The sequence below is a fragment of the Oryza sativa genome, chromosome 1, assembly GCF_034140825.1.
Source record: "Oryza sativa Japonica Group chromosome 1, ASM3414082v1".
NCBI lineage: Eukaryota > Viridiplantae > Streptophyta > Magnoliopsida > Poales > Poaceae > Oryza > Oryza sativa.
Genome location: NC_089035.1, coordinates 10,807,222 through 10,831,060, shown reverse-complemented (window position 1 = coordinate 10,831,060; position 23,839 = coordinate 10,807,222). Strand labels below are relative to the sequence as shown.

At 45.7% G+C, this 23,839-nt stretch overlaps 2 protein-coding genes across 2 annotated transcripts; one reads left to right on the top strand and one right to left on the bottom strand.

The window, feature by feature from the left end:
• The first annotated feature begins 983 nt into the window (after positions 1-983).
• LOC9268398 (uncharacterized) lies at positions 984-3,251 on the top strand. The gene is made up of 8 exons (XM_015781928.3): positions 984-1,411; positions 1,544-1,577; positions 1,750-1,941; positions 2,187-2,276; positions 2,453-2,518; positions 2,604-2,695; positions 2,955-3,002; positions 3,098-3,251. The coding sequence occupies exons 1-8, from the start codon at positions 1,101-1,103 to the stop codon at positions 3,201-3,203; spliced, it is 939 nt and encodes a 312-aa protein (XP_015637414.1). The 5' UTR covers positions 984-1,100; the 3' UTR covers positions 3,204-3,251.
• An 11,715-nt stretch (positions 3,252-14,966) lies between these two features.
• Positions 14,967-16,281, bottom strand: LOC136355192 (uncharacterized). Its single transcript, XM_066307508.1, has 2 exons — positions 15,502-16,281; positions 14,967-14,984 (listed from the first exon to the last, which is right to left on the bottom strand). Exons 1-2 carry the CDS (start codon positions 16,279-16,281, stop codon positions 14,967-14,969), a joined length of 798 nt encoding a protein of 265 aa, XP_066163605.1.
• Between the last annotated feature and the right edge of the window lie 7,558 nt (positions 16,282-23,839).

The following is a 23,839-nucleotide window of genomic DNA, read 5'->3' as shown; positions in this document are numbered from 1 at the left end:
TTAGCTAGATTGCCTATCCAAAGGATTGAAGACAATGTGGATTTTTGTCCTTCATTGTGTTCTGCTCTTGGTTTGCATCCACCTTAGATGTAGACAGTACTTTCTGTAGCATAGTAGCGTGCTACTCTAGAACAGAGGAATATGCAGTAACCTGTTGGATGTAGAATGGGTTGTGACGAGAATAGGAGATCTTATGCAAATTCCGACAGAGAAATCATGGAGCAGGAGTAACAGGCGAAAAAGGTTTCTGCTCTACTCCACGGTAGCTGCCATCACCGTGATGGAAAGGAAAACAGGGGCAGCCGCGTTGTTTGACGAGGCTGAAAAGATAAGGAGTTTCCGCGACCGCGCGACGGCGCAGTTGAGTTGAAGATCCCATGGCTTTGACTTTTGATCGACTCGCGTTGTATTTACCTGCCTACTTGGTCATCAGAAGTACACCTCGGAAGTGTTACAAGGCTGACCTGAATTTGTAATGCTTGCAATGAGCGTTATTTTCGCCCCCAAAACATGCTTACGAAGTCAAGTCTGGCCGTCACCTTGCAATCCAAAAGAAATCGTAGAAACATTACATACATGAATTTATATACAAGTTCACCCCGAAACCTAGTCAGAGTATGACAATATTGCGACCAATATTGTCTTTTTGGTGTGGTGTGGATCTCTCATAGGTAAACTTGTCCAGGCACATAAACTTGTTTGATTGTTGTGCAAAAGACTTGAGTACTTCAGATTCAGGGGACAGGGGACGCGTCACGGCAAACGTGTGGACCGGGGGCTCTGCGAATTCGTCGTCGGCCATCACCGACCGCGGTGCTCCCTGAGGGCTGGGCCATGCTACGGCCGGCGCGCGTCGGCTGGCCTGGTTGGAGTTGGGCCGCATGGGCCGAGATGGCGCACCGTTTATTTGCTGCAAGCAACGGCAGCAACCAGTCCGGACTCCGGACACAACACCTACCGGTCAAATTGTCAAGTGGTAACTCGACAAGAAGGCAGCAAAGCCAGCAACTAGTCCCTGTGTGGCTGTGTGCACTTGATCACTTTGATGAGCGATCGCTCGCATGATCTCCTTGAGCTTAAACCCAGCTTAATTAGCTCCTATGGCAACCCTCAGCTATGCCCTCTGTTTCGCCATCGTCGCTGGCGCCATCGCGGCGTCCCTCTGGGCGATGCTGTCCTCCCGCAAGCGACCGCCGTCGGATGGATCGTCACCACCGCACGCGGTGGACGACGCCGCCGCCGCATCGATCGGTTCGGCCGGGGCCTCCGCGATGTGGAGCAGCCGCTGGAGCGGGGTGCGCCCGGCGTGGCTGCTACTCGCGTCCAGAGCCGCCGCCGCGGTCGCCCTCGCCGGCGTGCTACTCTGGGACGCGCTGACCTACGACCTCACCATCATGGTGTACTACACGGAGTACGTGTCTAGTGTCAACAATAAATCGCGTAGTTTTCTTTTCCCATACCTCTCTATCTCGACAACAATATTTAATTTAGTCTTATTTACAAGTAAAAATGAATTGATTTCGTCCCATCAACCTTCTCGCAGATGGACCTTCATGCTAGAGATCGTCTATTTTGTGGTACTTTCTCCACCTCTTTTGCAAAGTTTTCACGTACTCTATCCGTCCCATAAAAAAATCCAATCCTAGAGATAAATCTAGACATAGTGTATGTCTAAATTCTTCCCTAGAATTGGATTCTTTTTGGTACAGAGCGAGTACGACTCAATCGATGCACGCGTGGAACTTGCAGATAGCTACGCTCTTTTCTGCATACGGATGCTTCATGTACTCAATGCACCACCGCCATGTCACCATGCTACCCGAGATCGACGAGAGCTTGGTAGGACTCAGCGGCAGCCTAATGGAGATCAACCATGGCGCCGATCAGAAGGGAGGAGCTGGACTGAACCAGCTGGGGCGCTTCATGCAGATTGTCTACCAGGTCAGCAGTTATATATTTTAACCTTGATCGTTTGTGCTGGCTGCCGCAGTGCAGCAGCAGCCCAGCTTCACCCTGTTGATGCTGCTGCAAATCAACTGTTCTGTGTAGATCTGTGTTGGTTGGCTGCAGCTGCCGCAGCAAGCACTACCGATCAGACCCTTTGCCTCTCCTTCAATTTCGGAGTGACACGGAGATGATCCATCATCCATGGAACTCGTATAATCTCTCTGGCGTTTCGTCTTCAGGTCTTGGGCGGCGCGGTTGTGCTGACGGATGTGGTCTTCTGGGCTCTGATAGTACCCTTCATGTACTCCTCTCATTTCAGCCTCAATGCAGTGAGTGACAGTATGTTGCAGTAGTCAGTGTACATATATATCAGCTAGAGATGTGCAGTCGTGTAGAAAATAAAAACAAGGATTAGGCTTAACATTCTTTTTGCGAAACTAATTAACCTAACCATTGAGATATGCTCCATCGATATCCATATTTTCATCTGACCTCAGTTTTGCAGGTGATGGGCTGCATTCACTCTTTCAACCTTGTGTTTCTGCTGATAGAGACTACTCTTAACAACTTGGTACTCAAAATCGAACTAAACAAACTTATGCCCAAGCAATTTCGTTCAGAATAACATATTTCGTTCTTTTCTGAATATATCCCAGGAGTTCCCTTGGTTCAGAATGACGTATTTCGTTCTTTGGACATGCTCGTATGTAATCATCCAATGGGTCGTACATGTTTGTGGCTTGAAATGGTGAGATCAAATAATAATTCCATCGGTTGATTCTATTTGGTAAAAAAAAAGTTAACAACAAATTTTAGTTTGCATCCTCTCAATTTGACAAACAATATTCTCTATACCGTCCTATTACCATCCAATATTTCAGTGGACACCAACGGAATGGGCTACACACAATATTCAAGTAGTACTAATAATTCTTAAGACCAGGTTATTTCGGGCTTCAAAATTTTTCAGCTGCATATTAATTTTCTTTGAAAAAACGTACGTGCAGGTGGCCGTACCCATTCCTTAACCCTGCAGCACCATGGGCTCCACTATGGTACGTCAAACCTATCATCGGGGCATTAGACATGTGGTAATTTGGATTCAAGTCGATTATGCTTGAACCTTTTGAAATTTTGAATAATCATGCAGGTATTTCTGCATCGCACTACTCCATTTGGCGTGCTACACCGTGTATTGGGCCATTGTAAGGGGAACGAATTGGTGGCTTAGATCTTGTACTATCCCCACGCGTTAATTATAGTGTGGATATATAATGGAATACAATAGTACTAGTATTTGTAAAGGGACTAGCTATACAGTTGTGATTTGTCGTCAAATTTTATAACTAAATTTTTTTGACAAATGCAAATATAATACAATCTTAATATAATTACATTGTAACTTGCATTTAACTATAGTGTAACTTTCAAAAATCTCTAATTGACATGCTATTTTCGTGAAAACGGAGGCATTGGTACCGAATCCCCTCACATGTGCGTGGGTTGTGATTTTTTCCTACCCCCGCACAAATTTTAAATCATTTCGAACGGTTCAAAATCACATTATAATTGCATGCAAGTTACTACATAGTAGTTACATACAAACTACAAAATAGTTACATTGAGATTGTACTATATTTCTATCTATCAAAATTTTTAGAAGAAAAATTATCAATAAATATATAGCAAAATCGTTTGTAAATGCCACAATACAGAGACTGCATCCATATCCATTGTTGATCAGGTTTATGTGTGTGTATATCTTCGGCACTTCATTGTTTTCTGTAAGCATGCTTGTTACCAAAGATCGATGCGTGCAGGGCGAGATACAAAGCACGAAGGGCGTCGCCGCCAACAGCGGGCAGCGGTGGGCAGCCGGGCAGGAGCACCTCGCCGCCGGCATCGCTGTTCCGAGCCCATCCAGCGTGCTATGTGGCTGGCCAAACTGCAATGGGCCGCAGGGAAAATTAACAAACGGCCCGACAAAACTTTTAGACCCATTAAAGATGGCCCTCATTGTATCGCGAACCAAGACCAGCCCGTGGCAAATTAATAAACGGCCCGATAAGTGTTGCGGCTGGCGTGTCGCGTGGAGGATTTCACACGTACTTTTTTATTTGTAAAGTTGCAAAAAAAAAAGTCTACGTTTAGTTTGTTACCAAATTTAGTAAATACATAAGAAATCCTGCTAAAAGTTTGGCAATATTGTCATCTTGCCAAAATTTTAGTATTGACAAAATTTTATAAAGTTTATTTTGGCTACAATCTGAATGGGACGATGGGAATCATGAGCCAACGTAGATTCACTCCCAACAGTGTTAATCTCTCTTATAAGTCATTTTCATTTCCCTTTGTACATTTTTTTCCCGATTATAACTTACTCTGCATAACTTCAAATATAAGTCGATTTCGATTTATGAATGAAAATCAAGAAAAGTATACTACACAAAAAGTTTAATATTTTATTTGTCAAAAAATAAACATTGGACGGAGAAAAAGGCAATGCTAATAAATTCGAAAGCAATTAATATTTGTGAGTCTCTTTTGTTCACATAAGACACAATGGCACATAAACACCCACCGCTAACACATGCTAAAAGAGAAATATACAAGTGGCAAATCCTGGCTAACTAATTTAATTTATTAAAATCGTACTTACGCGTGTGTAATTATTATTGATACATCTAAAACGGGAGAGTAAAAAAAAAGCACCATGGGTATACCGTAGTCATTGGTAAATGATGCTCCCTCCGTTTCGAAATGTTTGACACCGTTGACTTTTTAGCACATGGTTGACCGTTTATCTTATTCAAAAACTTTTGTGAAATATGTAAAATTATATGCCTACATCAAAATATATTTAACAATGAATCAAATGATAGAAAAAGAATTAATAATTACTTAAATTTTTTGAATAAGACGAACGGTCAAACATGTGCTAAAAAGTCAACGGCGTCAAACATTTTGAAACGGAGGGAGTATTATGATTCCGCGTAACACGGGCGAGAGAGAGCAGTACATAACAGATTAACAGCAGATTAACATGGTCATCGTTTGGATTATTCCAAACGGTATATTTGTAAATGAAAAATAGTTTATGAATAAAACTCTAGTATACGTGTTTTTAGTGATTTAAAATTATGGGCTGAAAAATAAACTACGATGAAAAAACCCTAAATCAACTCCAATTTTAAAATTGAAAATTCAAATTTTAGCTTTATAAACTTAAGTAATTTTAAAATTGAAAATTCAAATTTTAGCTTTATAAACTTAAGTGAAAAGATGAGGTTGTAAGCTAATCATACGATATATTCCAATCGTTTCAAATCGGAATAACTATACGTACGACCCTGCATGTCCGACCTACGTACACGACGCATATAAACATGGTTTTGGCTAACCCCATGTGAATGATAATAGCTTTTGTGATTGGTTGTTGGTTCAGCACGGTCGTATGTGAGTTGGATGATTGAGTCGATCGGATGTACAGCACTACTCGTTTCAAATTACTCGTCGTTTGGAGAATCGTTATATGAGCCTGTCGCTCCCCTTCGCGGCTAGCTTCGCCCACAAGTGCACGTATTTCTTGGCACAACGTGAGGCACGTACGCACACTCACATATATAGCTAGTGAGAACTGAGGACGCGGCCACTCCAAGAAAACACGGTGAGGCCCCCAAAAATAGCGACTAATTTCGATTGCTTTTCGAGATCGATGCTGTGCGCTGCGCTAGCTGGCCGGCCAGCAACAGCAAGCTGCCAAGCTAGCTACATTGCTGATGACTTGATGACCTCGACTGCGCCGCTCGCTTCACAGCGCCAGCGAAACTAAAGACAAGTAGCAACCTGCTGATCGACGCCATGTACCCTCATCGATCGAGTGCTGCTGCGACGTCGCAGTCCCTGCACTACAAAATGCACTGTTGTCGGCTGGCAAGCGATCCATCGATCGATGAACATTGCGGATCTAAACAAAACTGGTATCTTTCACTGGTGGAGAAACCCTTTGTAGTCTCGGTTCATAACCCCCTTTTAGTCCTGGTTTCCAAACCGGGACTACCAATCCGGGACTAAAGATCGCTATCTTTAGTCCCGGGTGAAATAACCGGGACTAAAGATCGATCTACACCAACCGGGACTAAAGATCGAGCTGACCTTTTTTTTTTTTCATGGCCCGGTTGCTGCATGGCATATATATGTTTCAGTACATATATGCATATATATATATATATATTATATTATATTTATATATGTTTCAATACATATGTACATGCATAATATATATGTATTTATACATATATATGTTATGCAAATGCATATGTGTGTGTATGACCAAAATATATTTACATTATAGAAAATGTGTACACATGCATATAGAAACATATATAGTCATGTATTAATTACAATCCATTGTATGTCCTAGCTAGCTACGATTTCGACGTAGTAGTAGTCGCTAGCTCAGAAGCTAAGGACCTATGAATTGTGTTTCCGTCGTAGAATTCACCCTTGGGATCAAGGATTTGTTCGTTGATGAATCCCATGAGTTGTTGTTGAACCGCCGCGATAAATTCCTTTGTGCATGGTCAGGTTATCCCTCATGCGAATAAACTATATGAATGTATGAAATTGATTAGTAATTAAACAAGAAATCGATACGTAATGAATTTTTGAATTTATTTGTACGTACATTGAGCTCTCTTGTGGTGATGATTTGGTCTGCAAGACAGTGGCAATATTCGCACACGTAATAGCCGCACAAGTTAGTTCCCTTCTTTTGCTTTGCGCACTACAAATAAATGACAAACAACGAGAGATCTAATTAATATACACTTGTATGTATTTGAATCGGAAAAATATAAATGTAGAGCATGTGTACTCACAGGAAATTTGAACTTCCGCCTAAGTCTTTCTCTCCATTTGCCGCGGACCAAATGACGGAACCGATACCAAGCCCTACATGGAGTTTAAAGCTATGATTCGTAGTAGCAATTAACATAACAAGATTTTCTTAATTAACAGAGGAACTTATGACGGTACCTGTCTATAAGTTCGAAAACCTTGTCAAACGTAGACTCTTTTTTATCCATTGAGTCATATATGTTGACAGTGCAGGCCGACAGGTCGAAGAGTAAAAGCACCCAGTGGAATCTGCAATGTGCGTGGGATGCATTACATATGAAACACTTAGCAAGTTCGTACGGGAATGAAATTTGGTATAGGAAGACAGTAAAATTAAACTAACTCTGTGTTGTACGGCAACAGTATGAACGTCTTGTAATGCTGCGCCTTCAGGAGATGGACGAGATTGTCCTCTGTGGCTTGCGGATATTGGTCGAGCATTGCGACGTTTACTTTCCGAGGGTCGATGAATCCAGTATCGAAAACCCCCCGCCGTCGGGCCCTTTGAATCTCCATTCTACAACGATAAAAGGGAGTATATTATTTTCTATAGTCTACTTATATACAAGGACCTAATTAATTAAAGGAGACGCAGTAAGAAATCTAACTGAACGATATACTTACAAAATCCAGCAACTCATAATAGAGACGTCGAGGGCGTCCAGCTGGTATAGTTCGTAGATTCCCTTGAAATTGATCCAGAGAATGTCATCTCCTTGCAAGAAGTCCGTGTCCCTGATCCTCGCTCCGATCATCTCTCTACCGGTGGCGCTCATCTCCATGTACAGCTGATGGAACTTGTACATTTGTGTGGGTAGGGACTGCAGCAGCTCAGGCTTGACAAGCGGTTTACCGAGTTCGTACATGTATTTCACTTCCGCCTTTTCGATTGGTGCGACTCCTAGCAATTGATCCGTAGTTAGACCGGTGTCAGTAATAAATTCTTCTATCGTCATTTCTTTACCGGTCACCAATGGCTCGATCTCCTGGTTTGGTTGCTCTCCAAGCTGAGGGACTGGTTTAGACTTTCCAGAAGATGCTTTCTTCAGCGTTCGCTCATAGTCCGATAGCTTAATGGCCTCCTTGGCAGGTGCAGACATACCCCTGAAGAAGTTCATGACACTCGGGTCTATAGGAATCTTCTTTTCTGGACTTCGAGGCTTGAATTGTCTCTTGACTTCTGATGCCACGTGTAGACCCCCGTTTTTATAACAGGAGTCAATCGTGTAAACAGTACCATTTCCCTGGATCAAGTAGTTTGGTACACACGGATTCATAGCTGGAATACCAAGTGCACATACACGAGTGTCTAATACGAATTATTACATTATAGGCCCGCAGGCATAGTCTTAAATCATCGGACCGAGCGGTCCGGAATACATCCAAAAGCAGAAATAGATAAGGCAACGGAATTCAGGCAGCGGCATGCCATTGCCACAGGCAACGACCGTACTAAGACCTACTGGACGCCTTCGTCTTCATCTCCCTCCTGATAGTAGGCATAGGGATCCTCCGAGGCTTCATCTTCCGCTTCTGATAAATTTTATATTTGCAAGGATGAGTACCAACCGTACTCAGCAAGCCACCACAGCAATGATGCACATGACAGAGGAATTCAAAGGATGGCTATGGTTCTTTTGCGCAAAGCAAATTTTGTAATTCTTTTCACAAGCCTAAGACCTAGCATAGATTGATCAAGTTTTAATACCAGTGTTCATATTAAACAATGACGGTTCTGTCCACCATCCATTGTGATCCCAAGGATAGCTTCCCGCCATTGAATCGTTATGGTTTTCTGAGGACGTCCACATTCCCGCCTCTCAGGAAGTGGCTCCGTCAGCATAAAAATCATCATGCAATATCCCATCCCACACAAGTTAAAGAATTTAGAGTCTAGCCAAGTATAATACATGTCCCGGTGCTCAATAACCGCGAGCACGGCTATTCGAATAGATTTGGTTTACTCACACTGCAGTGGATGTACACTTTACCCGCACTCCGCGACTGCCCAACACATGAGCCTCGGCCCAACACATGAGACGCGTCACGGCAAAGCTTTTTGATAACCTCGCATTGGCAGTACCCGCTCCATGAACTTAAATCCTCATGCACTCTAGGCGTCCATGTTTCTAGCAGTGAGAGGAGTTCTGGCGCTCCCGGGAAAGAGAAGTCTCACACACATATTAAATTATGGTTCAAGTTAAGTTCTCTCTCTCTCACACACTCATGGCAGTCCTACCAATGGCGACACCGATGTAGGGCACGCCTCTCGGCCCTACCTCAACGGCTGTCCCAACGTAGCGCACCTGCCTCACTCAGAGGTGAACCATCTATGCAGGGATACTGCCTCCGCTCGGCTATCTAATCCGCTAGGTCTATACCCATTCGAGAAGTACGGTTGTACGGGGGTCGTTTCATGCTTAACTTCATGGCTCGGTCCTTAATTGACCGGGGACGGTACTAGCCTTTCCCAGATACCACCCAAATCCTCCGTCCGCCCCAGTCGAAAACAATTGTTTAATTTTATTTCTCCTTTCACAAATCATGTCATCAACATAATGGCAATGTGGCGCTTATGTCTCCACATGCCGCATCTCAATTACCTTCCCAAAGGTAATTGCCCCAAGCATATAGCATTTGATAAATATGAGTATGCATGATTCTAGAATAGCATTTCTAAGCAATTGTCATAGTTGACTAGGGACTCATACGTAAACATGGTTACAAAGATTTAAGGGTTAGCAATAATCAAGGCATGGCATAATCACAAGTAGGATGTTCATCATTGCATGCAATTTTATTTGTAAACAAAACAATTTTGCAATTAGGATCAACATGTTCAAGGAATAGTGATGACTTGCCTTGCTCAAAGTCTTGCGGGTCTTGGCCTTCACTTGGATCCGCAACTCCCTCGGGCTCTATAGTTACGTGCAAAAATTGATTTGAATTCGGTTAGAATTCAAATAAAAATCCAAATAAATCCAAATGAAAGTCGAATGCGAAAGTTGATTCCTTTTTATTAACTTTACTATCTGCGAACTACGGCAAACCCAATTTCGATTTAAACTATTTTGCGGGTATAATTATTTCGTTGTCAATAATTTAGTTTCCGCGAGCATTGTATATAATAGGTTAGAAATTTCTACCACGAGCTAAATATTGGACGAAATCCTAGAAATGCTATACAATTTAATTTAGTCTATGACTAAATGATTAAATATAATATACGGCTAAAATCCCTAGTAATTAAATCCGAATTTCTACCGTTAATTGATTACTTATAGGGATTACCCAAAAATAATCTATAATAATTTATGATAATTCCTATTTTTACTTAATTACATCTAAATTATTACCGCGAACTGATCTCCTATTGATATTACTAAAAATAATCTATAACAATCTATAAAGATTCATCTAATTGTTTAATTCGTAAATAATTAATTCTATAATCAAATCCTAGCACTTTAGGTATTTAAATAGTAGGAGTTCATCCAATGATATTCTCATTAATCCTATAATCAAATTCTAATATTTTTTTTAAATATTCTAAATCTCTTAAATTTTTCCTTTTTCTCTTTTCTTTCTCCCTCTCTTTTCCTTTCCTTTTCTTTTCTCTCTCCCTTTCTCCTCTCTTTCTTCTTTTTTTTTTCCTCTCTTCTCTCCCTCCCGGCTCCTTTCTCCCTCTCTCTCTCGGCTTCTTGCTCTCCCGGGCGGCGACGACGATGGGCGCGAGGGGGGGTGGGCGGCGGCTTACCGACGGCGGCGTCGGCAACGGCGGCGACAGCGACGGTGGCGGTGTTGGCGCAAGGCGCGGCGCGGCGGCTTCGAGCGACGGCGTGGCGGCGTGGAGACGGCGGCGCGGCGGCGTGGAGGAGTGGGCAGAGGGGAGGGGGTGGAGATGGAGGAGAAGAGGGGGAATAGTGGGGCTTATATAGGGGAAGGGAAAGAGATAAGGGGAGGGGGAGACGCGACGGCGGCGCGGGGCTCGGGGTGGGGGCACGCGGCACGGGGCTCGGGGCGGGACGCGACGGGCGGCGGCGTGCGGCGCGCGGACGAGCGACGACGGCGACGGACGAGCGACGCGACGGCGACGGACGAGCGGCGACGGGACGGGCGACGCGACGGGCGACGGCGCGCGGCGCGTGGTGCGGCAGACGGCAGCGGCGCGGGGCGCAAGGCGCGACGGCGACGGACGAGCGGCGACGGGACGGGCGACGCGACGGGCGACGGCGCGCGGCGCGCGGTGCGGCAGACAGCGGCGGCGCGGCAGCGGGACAGGACGGGCGCGCGGCGCGGCGGCGCGGGGCGCGAGGAGGGCGCGCGCGGCACGAGGCGCAGCAGCGCGGCAGCGGCAACGCGACAGGCGACGGCGACACGCGGGCGGCAACGCGATGGCGCGCGGCGGGACGAGGCGCGAGGCGCGACGGCGACGGCCGAGCGGCGCGCGGCGCGGCAGGCGACAGCGGCACGGCGGCAGGCGGCGACGGCGACGGCTCGGGGCGCGAGGCGCGCATGGCAGGGGAGGGGAAGGGGCTAGGGAGCCTCGTCGAACACCTAGAGGCTAATGAATAGTGTCTTTTTCCTATTTTTCCCAATTTTAGTTTATTTCCTATATGAATTTGATTTTATAATTTCTAAATCTTGCATAAATGAAGTTTACTCAATATGTGTATTATCTCAACTAATGAATTTGCCCTAGATTAATATTACTCTTATTTTATTTTTATGTAATTTATTTGAGTTTTATTTAGGGTTAATTCTTATTCCATCGTATTTAAATTTAATTGATCCAAATATGGTCGCGATAATATTTTATTTATTTCTATCCCACCTAATCTTTATTTTAAATTATAATTTATTTATTTCTTTAACCAAATCTAATTGCAGGGTTAATTCCTAATTAATTTTCCCCTATTTGTGATCGATGAATTCCGAAATCAAAATCCAATAAAATCGTCGAATAAAATTGGCATGATGCAATTTATTTAAAAAGTTTTTTTGAAGATCTGTATTTTTAGAGTTTTGATTTTGTCGGTCGAATTTTCAGAGTGTTACAAACCTACCCCCCTTAAATAAATCTCGTCCCGAGATTTCTTACCAGTCTTCGAATAGGTGCGGGTATTCCGTCCTCAAAAATTCTTCACTTTCCCAGGTGGCTTCATCCTCAGTGTGATTGCTCCATTGTACCTTGTACATATGCCACACTTTGCTCCTAGTCCTCTTTTCGGCTTCATCCAATATCCGGATCGGGTGTTCTGGATATGTGAGATCATTGCTAATGTGAATTTCTTCCAGCGGAGCTTGCTCTTCTGGCACTCGTAAACATTTCTTTAGCTGAGATACATGGAAGACTGGGTGTACATCCGCGATATTCTCTGGTAACTGTATCTGATATGCAACTTCTCCTCGCCTGGCAATGATCTGGAATGGTCCCACATATCTTGGTGCCAGTTTTCCTTTGACCTTAAACCTTTTTGTTCCCCTCATCGGAGAAACCTTTAGATAAACGTAATCTCCCTCCTTAAATTCCAGGTTTCTTCTTCGGGTGTCGGCGTAACTCTTTTGTCGTGATTGTGCTATTTTTAGACGGTCGCGGATCAAGCGAACCTTTTCTTCGGCCTCTTGAATAATGTCAGGTCCAAATACCGCCCGTTCTCCAGTCTCGGACCACATTAGCGGGGTACGACATCGTCGACCAAACAATGCCTCGTTGGGTGACATCTTTAGGCTTGCTTGAAAGCTGTTGTTGTAGGAGAATTCGGCGTAGGGCAAACATCTCTCCCAATCCTTGTTAAAATCCAGAGCACAAGCCCTCAGCATGTCTTCCAGGACCTGGTTGGTTCTCTCCGTCTGGCCATCTGTCTGTGGATGATAAGCTGTGCTAAATGCGAGATAACTTCCTAGGGCTTCATGGACTTTCTCCCAGAAATGGTAGGTAAATTGTGTGCCCCGATCAGATATAATTTTCTTTGGTACACAATGAAGACATACTATCCTGGTCATGTATAACTCGGCTAGCTTAGCACTGCTATAATTTGTCTTAACGGGAATGAATCTCGCCGTCTTGGTGAGTCGATCCACGATCACCCAAATGGAATCATGTCCTGTTGCGGTTTTGGGCAATCCAACAATAAAATCCATACCTATCTCATCCCATTTCCATTCGGGAATCCTGAGAGGTTGCAACAAACCTGCCGGCCTCTGGTGTTCAGCCTTCACCTTCTGGCATACGTCGCAGAGTGCTACGTATTCGGCCACATCTCTCTTCATGTTGGGCCACCAGTATCCTTCCTTCAGATCTTGGTACATCTTCGTACTTCCGGGGTGCAATGAATATGCCGATTCGTGAGCTTCCTTTAAAATTAATCCCCTCAGTCCACCCTGTTCGGGTACGTAAATTCTCTTTTTATACCATAGAACATCTTTTTCGTTGGTTGAAAATTCCTTTGCACGTCCTGCAGCTAAGCGTTCCTTCACCTCTCGGACTTCCTCGTTGTCCTTCTGGGCTTCTTCTATTTGGGTTCTCAAAAGAGGTTGAATGTCCAGGGTGTTTATCTATCCACGGGGTACTATATGTAGGTTCAGCTGAGCTATTTCCTCCCTAAGCTCAGGGACCATCCCTTCCATTCTCAGATGATTGCAATGGCTCTTACGACTCAGAGCGTCGGCCACAACGTTTGCTTTGCCTGGGTGATAGTGAACCTCTAAATCATAGTCCTTGATTAATTCTAACCATCGCCTTTGCCTCAAGTTGAGATCTGACTGGGTGAAGATATACTTTAGACTCTTGTGGTCAGTGTAGATATCGCAATGGTTTCCAATCAGATAATGTCTCCAAATCTTTAGCGCATGAACCACAGCTGCGAGTTCTAGGTCATGGGTAGGGTAGTTTTCCTCATGTGGTCGCAATTGTCGCGACGCATAGGCCACCACTTTTCCGTCCTGCATCAGTACTCCTCCTAGTCCTTGCCTTGACGCATCACAATATATAACAAAGTCTTTCCTGATGTCGGGAAGAACTAAAATAGGCGCTGAGGTCAGCTTTTCCTTGAGCTGCTCAAAGCTTTCCTGACACTGTTCTGACCACACAAACTTCTTTTCCTTCTTGAGTAGTTGTGTCATTGGTCGGGCTATCTTAGAGAACCCTTCAATGAACCGTCGGTAGTATCCAGCCAAGCCTAGAAAACTCCAAATTTCAGTCACAGATTTGGGTGCTTTCCATTCCGTGACAGCCTCCACTTTAGCAGGATCCACTGCTACTCCACCGGCCGAGATTACGTGGCCTAGAAAAGCGACTTCTTTTAACCAGAACTCGCACTTGCTGAATTTTGCATATAACTTATGCTTCCGAAGTTTCTGGAGAACCAATCGTAAGTGTTCCGCATGTTCTTCCTCATCTTTGGAGTAGATCAGAATGTCATCAATGAATACCACCACAAACTTATCCAAGTAATCCATGAATACTTTGTTCATAAGATTCATGAAGTATGCTGGGGCATTGGTTAGACCAAACGACATTACTGTGAATTCATACAACCCATAGCGTGTTGAAAACGCGGTTTTGGGGATATCCTCGGTCCTAATCTTCAGTTGGTGGTATCCTGATCGAAGGTCTATCTTTGAAAACACCTTAGCTCCCTCAAGTTGGTCGAAGAGGTCATCAATCCGTGGTAGTGGATACTTATTTTTGATAGTTACTTCGTTCAGTGATCGGTAGTCTACACACATTCTCATGCTACCGTCTTTCTTTTTAACAAACAACACTGGGGCTCCCCAAGGTGACGAACTGGGGCGTACAAATCCCTTCTCTTGCAACTCCCTGATTTGCTTTTTAAGTTCTTCTAACTCATTGACCGGCATCCGATATGGTCTCTTGGATATGGGGGCAGTTCCGGGTATCAGGTCAATAATGAACTCTATGTCACGATCTGGTGGCATTCCAGGTAAATCTTCTGGGAACACATCAGGAAATCGTTGCACTACTGGCATTCCCTTTAGGGGTAGCATGGTAAATATACCTCCGGCACGTTCGGTTAGCCTAGGATCTTGATCCATGGTTGCTCTCATATCCGATCCCCAGGGTGTGGTCAGGGTAACTTCTCTACGTCTACAGTCAATTACTCCTCTATGCTTTGCTAACCAATCCATACCCAAAATGACATCAAGAGTTTGGGGTATTAGCACCATAAGATTGGAGGGAAATACCACATCCCTAAGGCGGATGGGTACGTTAATGCAAGCTGTATCCACTGCTATCTCACCCCCAGGTGAGTGTACTAACATTGGTTGTCTTAGTTTAACTCTGGTTAAATTGTGTTGTTGACTTGCTTTCAAAGATATAAATGAATGCGATGCTCCTGAATCGAAGAGAACTTTAACTGGAGTGGAGTTGAGTGAAAACATACCCATCAGTACGCCTTGGTCTTCCTGGGCCTCTTCGGCTCGAACGTGGTTCACTTGCCCGCGTCCAAATCCTGTAGCGGTCCTGTTAGTCTGCGGGGTCCTGAATAGACCTCGTCCAGCAGCAGGGGTAGCAGTCCCGTGAATAGCCGTTGCATTAGTTCCGGTGCGAATGGGTGTCTTGTTTGGATGTGGACATTTATTGGCGAAATGCCCATACTCTCCACAGTTGAAACAGCTTCCTGGCCTTACTGATCCAGTGGCGGCCTGATTTGGTGCAGGAGCGCGGTTCTGAATGGTAACCGGCCTGTGGAAATTGCTAGAGGCGGCAGGTCGACTGGTTGTCACCACTGTTGGTCTCCATGCCGAGGAGGTTGTCCCTTTAGGACGCTGGGGTGCGGTCTGAGGCGTGCGGTTCATGGCAAGCCTCCTTTTACGATTGTGCTCCACGACCTTCCGGTCGTTCTCCAACCTAACGACCTTATTGATTAAACTCTGGAAACTATCGTGGTCTTGTCCAATCATGGGCCCGCGTAACTCATCATTCAAGCCTTCAATGAATTTGTCGATCTTTTCCTCCTCGTCGGCAAGATCTCTAGTTGCGTAGCGCGCCAGCTGAGTGAAACGGTTCAGGTACTCTTGTACTGTGGTATTCCCTTGCCGTAGTCTCCTGAACTCATTCTTCTTCATCCGCATCACCGCGGCAGGCACAAAGTTGTCACGGAAGGCTGTGGTAAATTCCTCCCAGTTTGGTTCTCCAGCATCTTCTTCTCGGGCTTCTTTGTACGTGTCCCACCAATCTCCGGCTGGTCCTTCCAATTGGTTTGCCGCAAAGATCACTTTATCGGCCTCACGTACTCGAACAAGAGTTAGCTTCTTCTCAATGATCCTTAACCAATCTTCAGCATCCATAGGTTCTTCAGCTGTGGCGAATGTGGGTGGCTTGGTCCTCATAAACTCTCCAAAGCTTGACCCTCCGCGGTTGCCTTGGTTGTTCGCGATAGCTTGCAGAAGTTGAGTTTGGGTGGCCATAATTCCGGCCAGAGTGTTTAAGTCGGGTGTCTGAGTTTCGTCATTGCTGGTTGTTGCCCGACGTCGGCTTGCCATCTGTGTAGGTTGATGGAGTAAGTATCCTAATTTTCTAACTAGCTCCTATGGCTTTATCCCATTAAGGGAGTTGTGTCGATATGAACTTTGTTTCGCAAGCATGGTGGAATAAACTCATTTACAACACAACAACAATAGATATCATAAATAACATCACAGAGTTTCACAAATGGTACATAAATCATGATGCAATTGACTGCATACATACACAGTCCAAATAAGGTTCATCCAAACGATACATCAAACCAATCATCAAACTACTCGTCAATCTAGGTAAGGGAGGGGGGTGTCTCGCATACTATCCAAAAACCATCTGATACGAGATCGGAGCTGCAAGGAGTCCGTCAGTCTAGTCCTCCAGCCATCCGCAGGATCTCGGGGCAGGTAGAGGGTGGTCGCTGGCTCGCGCAAACCGTAGTCCCCACGGCTCAGAGGTAGTGGCCTCTGGATCTGGCTTGGGCCTCTTGCCCGGGGGTCGTGTGCTCTTGCGAGCAGTGCTGAGGGTGCGAGGTCCTCCAAGGAAGGTGATGCGGGGAACAGGGGTCTCATCCTCTGAAGGATCAGTGATGTCTGGCTCGATCTCAGGCTCGGTGTCGGTCCCCTCTGTCTCGGAGTCTATCTGGATCGGAGTCTCCAAACCGGAACCCAGCTGCGGAGAAGGTGTAGGGATCAGTGGAGTGTGCACCAACTCCGGAACAGGTGGCTGTGCCGCTGTAGGGTCCACTAGGTAGGGCGCTGACTCGGTAGCTAGCATACTAGCCTCTCCCAGAAGAGCGTGGAACGCCGGTGGGTACGGCGGGGTGAGGAAGAAGTAGCGGTCACGGCCTACTGCTGTGGAAGTAGAAGCCCCTGTAGTGCTGATCTTGGCTACTCGAAGCTGCTCCTCCAGCTGGCTGACGTGCTCCTGACTCTCTCTCAGCTGCTCCTCAAGAGTATCCATCATCCCGCGGCGATCGTTGTACTGGTCGGATAACTGCTGGAACTGATCGCCGTGGACCTGGAGCTGTGCCTTCAGTGAGTCTATCTCACTGCCCCAAGCCTGGTGCTCCTCCTCCAACTGAAGCTGCTGTGCTGTGAGGTCGGTCACCTCAGTCTCTAACTCTCCCACACGTCTCTGGTGGTCGTCAATCTCCAACAGAGCCTCCTCGTAGTAGTCATCTACTGCCTCAGCCCATCGTGACAACCGAGTCACCATCGGGTTGTAGCAGCAGGGCGTGTCTTGAACTGTGCAAACTGAGTTGCCCTCCTCCCGGAACGGGTGATGAGCAAACTCGGTACTCACTAACTCAGCTCGGTGGATAGAGCTGAGTCGGAGGAAGGCCTCCCGGGCGGCATCCTGCATCGCGGTCTCTGGCAGGTCTCGGTGGTGACGTTCTGGAAGCTGTAGTCCAACTCGGAAGGGACTCGGGGATGAATCTCGACCCGAGCCTCCCAAATTGAGCCACACTGTCTCACTCGGTATGACGGGAACCCAGGGTATCGCAGACGCCTCAACATCCGATGCAGCTCAATGACATACCCCTCTGATTGAGGTAAGCTCAACTTCCAGGTAGCGGGTGAATCCGAATCTGCCATCTAATTTTAAGAAAAACCCAAGGTCAGTTGAGAGTAAAACTTGTTTTGTAAAGGAAATAGTTAAGAGTAAGATGAAAAGTGTACCGAGTTTTGTAAACATAGAGTTTTTATTTTTGAAAGTATTGCTAAATGGGAATTTCTCCCTTGGCCAACTTAGAAAAGGGGTGGGGCGCCTTTTGGTCTTTTCCTACAGTCGTATGGTTCTGATACCAGCTCTGTAGACCCCCGTTTTTATAACAGGAGTCAATCGTGTAAACAGTACCATTTCCCTGGATCAAGTAGTTTGGTACACACGGATTCATAGCTGGAATACCAAGTGCACATACACGAGTGTCTAATACGAATTATTACATTATAGGCCCGCAGGCATAGTCTTAAATCATCGGACCGAGCGGTCCGGAATACATCCAAAAGCAGAAATAGATAAGGCAACGGAATTCAGGCAGCGGCATGCCATTGCCACAGGCAACGACCGTACTAAGACCTACTGGACGCCTTCGTCTTCATCTCCCTCCTGATAGTAGGCATAGGGATCCTCCGAGGCTTCATCTTCCGCTTCTGATAAATTTTATATTTGCAAGGATGAGTACCAACCGTACTCAGCAAGCCACCACAGCAATGATGCACATGACAGAGGAATTCAAAGGATGGCTATGGTTCTTTTGCGCAAAGCAAATTTTGTAATTCTTTTCACAAGCCTAAGACCTAGCATAGATTGATCAAGTTTTAATACCAGTGTTCATATTAAACAATGACGGTTCTGTCCACCATCCATTGTGATCCCAAGGATAGCTTCCCGCCATTGAATCGTTATGGTTTTCTGAGGACGTCCACATTCCCGCCTCTCAGGAAGTGGCTCCGTCAGCATAAAAATCATCATGCAATATCCCATCCCACACAAGTTAAAGAATTTAGAGTCTAGCCAAGTATAATACATGTCCCGGTGCTCAATAACCGCGAGCATGGCTATTCGAATAGATTTGGTTTACTCACACTGCAGTGGATGTACACTTTACCCGCACTCCGCGACTGCCCAACACATGAGCCTCGGCCCAACACATGAGACGCGTCACGGCAAAGCTTTTCGATAACCTCGCATTGGCAGTACCCGCTCCATGAACTTAAATCCTCATGCACTCTAGGCGTCCATGTTTCTAGCAGTGAGAGGAGTTCTGGCGCTCCCGGGAAAGAGAAGTCTCACACACATATTAAATTATGGTTCAAGTTAAGTTCTCTCTCTCTCACACACTCATGGCAGTCCTACCAATGGCGACACCGATGTAGGGCACGCCTCTCGGCCCTACCTCAACGGCTGTCCCAACGTAGCGCACCTGCCTCACTCAGAGGTGAACCATCTATGCAGGGATACTGCCTCCGCTCGGCTATCTAATCCGCTAGGTCTATACCCATTCGAGAAGTACGGTTGTACGGGGGTCGTTTCATGCTTAACTTCATGGCTCGGTCCTTAATTGACCGGGGACGGTACTAGCCTTTCCCAGATACCACCCAAATCCTCCGTCCGCCCCAGTCGAAAACAATTGTTTAATTTTATTTCTCCTTTCACAAATCATGTCATCAACATAATGGCAATGTGGCGCTTATGTCTCCACATGCCGCATCTCAATTACCTTCCCAAAGGTAATTGCCCCAAGCATATAGCATTTGATAAATATGAGTATGCATGATTCTAGAATAGCATTTCTAAGCAATTGTCATAGTTGACTAGGGACTCATACGTAAACATGGTTACAAAGATTTAAGGGTTAGCAATAATCAAGGCATGGCATAATCACAAGTAGGATGTTCATCATTGTATGCAATTTTATTTGTAAACAAAACAATTTTGCAATTAGGATCAACATGTTCAAGGAATAGTGATGACTTGCCTTGCTCAAAGTCTTGCGGGTCTTGGCCTTCACTTGGATCCGCAACTCCCTCGGGCTCTATAGTTACGTGCAAAAATTGATTTGAATTCGGTTAGAATTCAAATAAAAATCCAAATAAATCCAAATGAAAGTCGAATGCGAAAGTTGATTCCTTTTTATTAACTTTACTATCTGCGAACTACGGCAAACCCAATTTCGATTTAAACTATTTTGCGGGTATAATTATTTCGTTGTCAATAATTTAGTCTCCCCGAGCATTGTATATAATAGGTTATAAATTTCTACCACGAGCTAAATATTGGACGAAATCCTAGAAATGCTATACAATTTAATTTAGTCTATGACTAAATGATTAAATATAATATACGGCTAAAATCCCTAGTAATTAAATCCGAATTTCTACCGTTAATTGATTACTTATAGGGATTACCCAAAAATAATCTATAATAATTTATGATAATTCCTATTTTTACTTAATTACATCTAAATTATTACCGCGAACTGATCTCCTATTGATATTACTAAAAATAATCTATAACAATCTATAAAGATTCATCTAATTGTTTAATTCGTAAATAATTAATTCTATAATCAAATCCTAGTACTTTAGGTATTTAAATAGTAGGAGTTCATCCAACGATATTCTCATTAATCCTATAATCAAATTCTAATATTTTTTTTAAATATTCTAAATCTCTTAAATTTTTCCTTTTTCTCTTTTCTTTCTCCCTCTCTTTTCCTTTCTTTTTCTTTTCTCTCTCCCTTTCTCCTCTCTTTCTTCTTTTTTTTTTCCTCTCTTCTCTCCCTCCCGGCTCCTTTCTCCCTCTCTCTCTCGGCTTCTTGCTCTCCCGGGCGGCGACGACGATGGGCGCGAGGGGGGGTGGGCGGCGGCTTACCGACGGCGGCGTCGGCAACGGCGGCGACAGCGACGGTGGCGGTGTTGGCGCAAGGCGCGGCGCGGCGGCTTCGAGCGACGGCGTGGCGGCGTGGAGACGGCTGCTCGGCGGCGTGGAGGAGTGGGCAGAGGGGAGGGGGTGGAGATGGAGGAGAAGAGGGGGAATAGTGGGGCTTATATAGGGGAAGGGAAAGAGATAAGGGGAGGGGGAGACGCGACGGCGGCGCGGGGCTCGGGGTGGGGGCACGCGGCACGGGGCTCGGGGCGGGACGCGACGGGCGGCGGCGTGCGGCGCGCGGACGAGCGACGACGGCGACGGACGAGCGACGCGACGGCGACGGACGAGCGGCGACGGGACGGGCGACGCGATGGATTTTAGTTTATATTTCCTATATGAATTTGATTTTATAATTTCTAAATCTTGCATAAATGAAGTTTACTCAATATGTGTATTATCTCAACTAATGAATTCACCCTAGATTAATATTACTCTTATTTTATTTTTATGTAATTTATTTGAGTTTTATTTAGGGTTAATTCTTATTCCATCGTATTTAAATTTAATTGATCCAAATATGGTCGCGATAATATTTTATTTATTTCTATCCCACCTAATCTTTATTTTAAATTATAATTTATTTATTTCTTTAACCAAATCTAATTGCAGGGTTAATTCCTAATTATCTTACAATAGGTTAGAAATTTCTATCGCGAGCTAAATATCGGACGAAATCCTAGAATTATCTTACAATATTATACGATTTAATTTAGTCTATGACTAAATGATTAAATATAATACATGGCTAAAATCCCTAGTAATTAAATCCGAATTTCTACCGTGAATTGATTACTTACATAGATTACCCAAAAATAATCTATAATAATCTATAAGAATTCATCTAATTGTTTAGTTATTAATTACATCTAAATTACTACCGCGAATTGATTTCCTTTAGAAATTACCAAGAATAATCTATAATTTATATTAAATTTTGCAATTCTACGACTATAATTAATCTATAATTAAATTCTAATTATTTTAAATTTTATAAACTATTAACCTCCCTATTCTATTTCCCTTTTTCTCTTTTCTTTTCTTTCTTTTTTTCTCTTTTCTTTTCTTTGTTTTTCTCTTTTCTTTTCTTTCCTTTTCTCTTTTCTCTCCCACGTTTTCTTTTCTCTTTCTCTCCTCCCTTTCTTTTCTTTTTCTCTCCCTCCCGGCTTCTTCTCCCTCCTCTCTCTCTCGGCTCTCTGGCGACGGCGACCGAGCAAGGGGAAGAGGCGGTGGCTTACCGACGACGGCGGCAGCGACGGCGGCACGACGACGGCGCACGGCGTGGCGGCACGAAGGCGGCGGTGCGGCGGCGCGAGGGCGGTGCGACGACGGCGCACGGCGCGGCGGTACGAAGGCGGCGGCGCAGCGCGGTGGAGGGGAAGGGGGAAAAAGGAGGGGAAGGAGGGGGGTGGTGTGGGATGGAAGGGCGACCGGGGAGGGGGGGTTTATAGGGCGCGGGGGAGGGGCGGACGGCGCGCGGCGCGTGGGGCGCGAGACGATGGGACGTCGACGGCGATGGATGGCGACAGCGGTGGCGCGCGGCTCGGGGCGGGACGCGACGGGCGGCGCGGCGGCACGGGATGGGCGCGTGGCGCGGGGCGGGGCTCAAGGCGTCGGCGGCATGCGCGGCGCGGCAGTGGGACGGGCGACGGCGACGGCGTAGTAGCGGCGATGGGACGGCGACGCGGCGACGGGACAGCGCGGGGCTTGGCGCGCGGCGATGGGACGGGTGCGCAGCGGGGCAGGGGCGCGGGGCGCGGCAGCGGTGATGGTGACGGCGCGCGGCGGCAGGCGGCGATGGCGACGGCGACGGCGTCGGACGGCGACGGCGTCGGACGGCGACGCGACGGGCGGCGGTGGCGCGGGGCGCAAGGCCGGCTAGGGCGCCGTGGTGAGAGAGGAGGGGGAAGGGCTAGGAGACCACATCGAACACCTATGCCGTAATGAACAGTGACTTTTCCTATTTATCCCGATTTTAGCCCATTTTCTATTTAAATATAGCCCTATAAATTCTAATTTTTGCATAAATGAAGTTTACTCAATATGTGTATTATCCCAACCAATGGATCCACTCTAGATTAATTGTACCCATATTTTATTTTTATATAATTTACTTGATTTTAATTAGAGTTAATTCTCATTCCGTCGTATTTAGATTTACTTGATACAAATATGATCGCGATAATATTTTATTCATTTCTATCCTCACCTCAACCTTTATTTTAAATTGTATTCCAATTATTTATTTAGCCCAATTAATTTTTTTAGGGTTTATTCCTAATTAGTTATTCTTTATTCACGATTAATGAACTTCGAAATCAAATCCAAATAAAATAGACGAATAAGATCAGCATGATGCAATTAATTTAAAAGTTTTCGAAGGCCCGTATTTTTAGAGTTTTGTTTTTATTGGTCAAATTTTCAGGGTGTTACACGGGCTCACCATTGCAGGAGGAATGGTCGGCTGGGGATCATTGGACCGATGTGCGGCCATGCGTTCATCAACCTTCCTTGCCACCTCCTCTTGCATGCTGAGCTCGTAGCTCGATACTCTAAACTCAAAATCTGCAATCTTCGCCTCGGTATCTCTCTTGCTCCTCATCCGACTCCTGTACGTGTGGATGTCCTCCTTGAACCCAATCTTCCAAGGAATCACCCCTTTCCCTCGTGTTCGTCCTGGATGCTCTGGAGTCTGCAGGGCGAGCAGCTCGTCCCTCTCTCTATCCGGTCGGAACGTGCCATGAGAAGAGGCTTCCACTGCGTCTGTTAGTCGACGCGCAGCCTCTCATATCTGATCGCCGAAGACCAGTGAGCCATCAGCTGGGTTGAGCGTTCCACCGTGAGCATAGTACCAGAACTTCGATCGTTCCGGCCAATTAGCGGTGGCCGGTTCGATACCCCTCTCAAGCAAGCTAGCCTCCATCTCCTCCCACTTCGGCATCGAGACGCTATAGCCGCCTGACCCCAAGTGGTGATGGTACTTCTTCTTGGCGGCATTTTCTTTGTTTCTTTCCATCATCGCCTGCCCTTGTTCACCTGTCTTATATGCAACGAACTCGTCCCAGTGATCCC